Source organism: Salpingoeca rosetta (assembly GCF_000188695.1).
Source record: "Salpingoeca rosetta unplaced genomic scaffold supercont1.19, whole genome shotgun sequence".
NCBI lineage: Eukaryota > Choanoflagellata > Craspedida > Salpingoecidae > Salpingoeca > Salpingoeca rosetta.
Genome location: NW_004754915.1, coordinates 551,490 through 553,882, shown reverse-complemented (window position 1 = coordinate 553,882; position 2,393 = coordinate 551,490). Strand labels below are relative to the sequence as shown.

The 2,393-nt window shown below is 55.4% G+C and overlaps 2 protein-coding genes across 2 annotated transcripts in view; one reads left to right on the top strand and one right to left on the bottom strand.

Moving 5' to 3' along the window:
* PTSG_12649 (uncharacterized protein) overlaps positions 1 to 652 on the top strand; it is a 2,101-nt gene extending 1,449 nt beyond the window's left edge. Inside the window, exons 7-8 of the mRNA XM_004991615.1 lie at positions 191 to 259; positions 381 to 652. Of these exons, the coding sequence (XP_004991672.1) occupies positions 191 to 259; positions 381 to 518 (207 nt within the window). The 3' untranslated portion in view covers positions 519 to 652. The remainder of the gene's footprint in view (positions 1 to 190; positions 260 to 380) is intronic.
* Positions 591 to 2,303, bottom strand: PTSG_07867 (thymidine kinase; the record flags this gene model as incomplete). Its single annotated transcript, XM_004991614.1, has 4 exons — positions 591 to 886; positions 1,131 to 1,577; positions 1,896 to 2,036; positions 2,283 to 2,303. The coding sequence occupies 4 exons, from the start codon at positions 2,301 to 2,303 to the stop codon at positions 839 to 841; spliced, it is 657 nt and encodes a 218-aa protein (XP_004991671.1). The 3' UTR covers positions 591 to 838.
* Between the last annotated feature and the right edge of the window lie 90 nt (positions 2,304 to 2,393).

Below are 2,393 nucleotides of genomic sequence, written 5' to 3'. Positions count from 1 at the left end.
CGCGTGTGTGCGCGTGTGTGCGCGTGTGCACGTGTGCGTTGTGTATGTGTGTGTGTGTGTGTGTGTGTGTGTGTGCGTGTGCTGAAGCTCCTTGTTGCACACATTTCCTGGCACCATTCTGAAACCTTCTGCATCATTCACACCTACAAACACACACTCTCTCGTTTCTTGCACACGTGTTGTTCAACAGCAAACGCTGTCTCGATTTGTGCAGCACCTCACCACTCTCTCGCGTGCGGCTAAAACACAGACCATCAAGGTACCTGTGTGTGGATGTATGCGTGTGTGTATGTGCGTGTGTGTGTTTGACAATCACTGAACACTCACTCACGGGCGCCACCCCCTTCATCATCTATCCCCCCCCCCCTTCGTGGCACCAGCTGCGCGACAAGACAGCGCAAATGGACGCGTACTTGAAGGTCTTCCTTCCCCAAGGACAGGCGATCCTCTTCAACTCCAAGACGCAGCAGCTGCTGCACAAGCAGGTGGATGCCTTACTCAAGGCGTCCGCGCGATAATCGACTCTTGTGTATGTGTGTGTGTGTGTGTGTGTGTGTGTGTACATGTGTGTGTGTGTTGTGGCTGCTTGATGCACAGACAGGGGAGCAGTTTATATGGGGAATCGAAAGACAAGATTGACACGACACGACCGCAATCGACACAGCAGCGGCCCCAGAGGGCGCATGACAGCAAAAGAAGGAGGGAAGAGGCAAGAAACAAAAGTGAAAAAGGGACAGGGGGAGCAAGCGGGATCGTTTTCAAGACGGGTTTCAGCAGCAGCTGAGTACAGTGAGAGACATGGACACACACAACACGTGATAGGGGGGAGGGCGTCTGTTTAGTTGCGGGTGGCCGTGAAGAGGGAGCGCGTGCTGCGAGGGTGGAACTGTGGCGATGTGAAGTCAGCAATGGTGTGGTGGTGATGAGTGGTGGTGTGGATAGTTCAGGTGAGTTGATGGACAATGCTTCCTTTGAAGAGCAAACTTTGACCACCCTAGACATGCTCGAACCCACAGGGAAACGGCGCAAAACACACACCCACACACACTACGCGCGCGCACACCCATACCCATACCCACACCCATACCCACACCCACACCCACACCCACACACCCACACACACACCGCACCTCCTTCTTCTTGCTGGGCGTGGCATCTGTTGGGGAGGCGGTGCCCGAAAATCCATCACTGGACGCAGAATCCGATTCGCTCCCGTCATCGTGCGTGTGTTCATCATCAGCATCACCGCCCTCGCTCTCCGTCGTCGTCGACTCCAACGAGTCGTTCACGCGAGCATGCATGTCCTCGCTCTTCGTTCCTTGCACACACGTCGTGTCACCACTCTGCTGCTGTTGTTGCTGCTGTTGCTTCTTCTTCCCGTTCCGCTTCTTGCCGTCAGAGTGATAGCACTCGCGACACACGGCAATGTACTTGTCAGCGCCGCCAATGACCTCAATCTCCGTCTCGCTGCCGATGCGCTTGGAGAAGGCGGCCTCACGGTGGCACAGCATACACACCGCGCTCAGCTTGATCACGCTCTCCGCCAGCGGAATGAGGTCCAGGATCGGCCCAAACGCCTGGCGTGCGCGCGTGCGTGCGCGTGTGTGTGTGTGTGTGTGTGTGTGTGTGTGTGTGTGTGTGTGTGTGTGTGTGTGTGTGTGTGTGTGTATTTTTGATTTTCCCGTTGATCCTCCCTCCCTGCCTGCCTCTGCCTGCCTGCGTGCCTGCCTGCCTATTGCTGATGACGGTGGTTGTGTGGGTTGTGTGGGCTGTGTCGCACACCAAAAAAACGGAACGTTTGGTAGTGGCTGCTGCAGCGCTGCGGCGAAAAATAAAATTGTTGCCTTGGTAGAATACACTTTGTGATGTTGTTCATCTTTTTTCCTGCCACCCACGAGTTTGCTGTTGCTGCTCCCTTCTTCTTCTTCTTCTTCCTCTTCCTCTGCGCTCTGCCTCAACAACGACGACGATGATGATGAACAGTGGTCGTGCTGTGATGCTGCTGCGCCCCCTTTGCTGGCGTCGCCACCCCCCGCCTCGTCACATCCCCCCGGCGCCCCTCAGGTCTGTATGTGTGTGTGTGTGTGTGTGTGTGTGTGGTGTGTGTGTGTTTGGGTTATATATCAACGGGTGGTTGTGTTTTTTTTTTTCACCCGGGGAAAGGTCTTGAGGGGTTGGCCTGGGCTTTGGGGGGCCCCGTGTCCTTCCCCTCCGACACACTTCTCTCACCCATACAAAATCCGCGCAAAATACTCCCCCCCCTCACATAAAAACACACTCACATGCGCTCCCCCCTTGGGCATGGTCACACACAAAAAAATACGCGTAAACACCCCAACTCCCGCGCTCTTTCCCCTTGGGGGGGGCGAGGTTTTTTACGGCCCAAAAAGGTT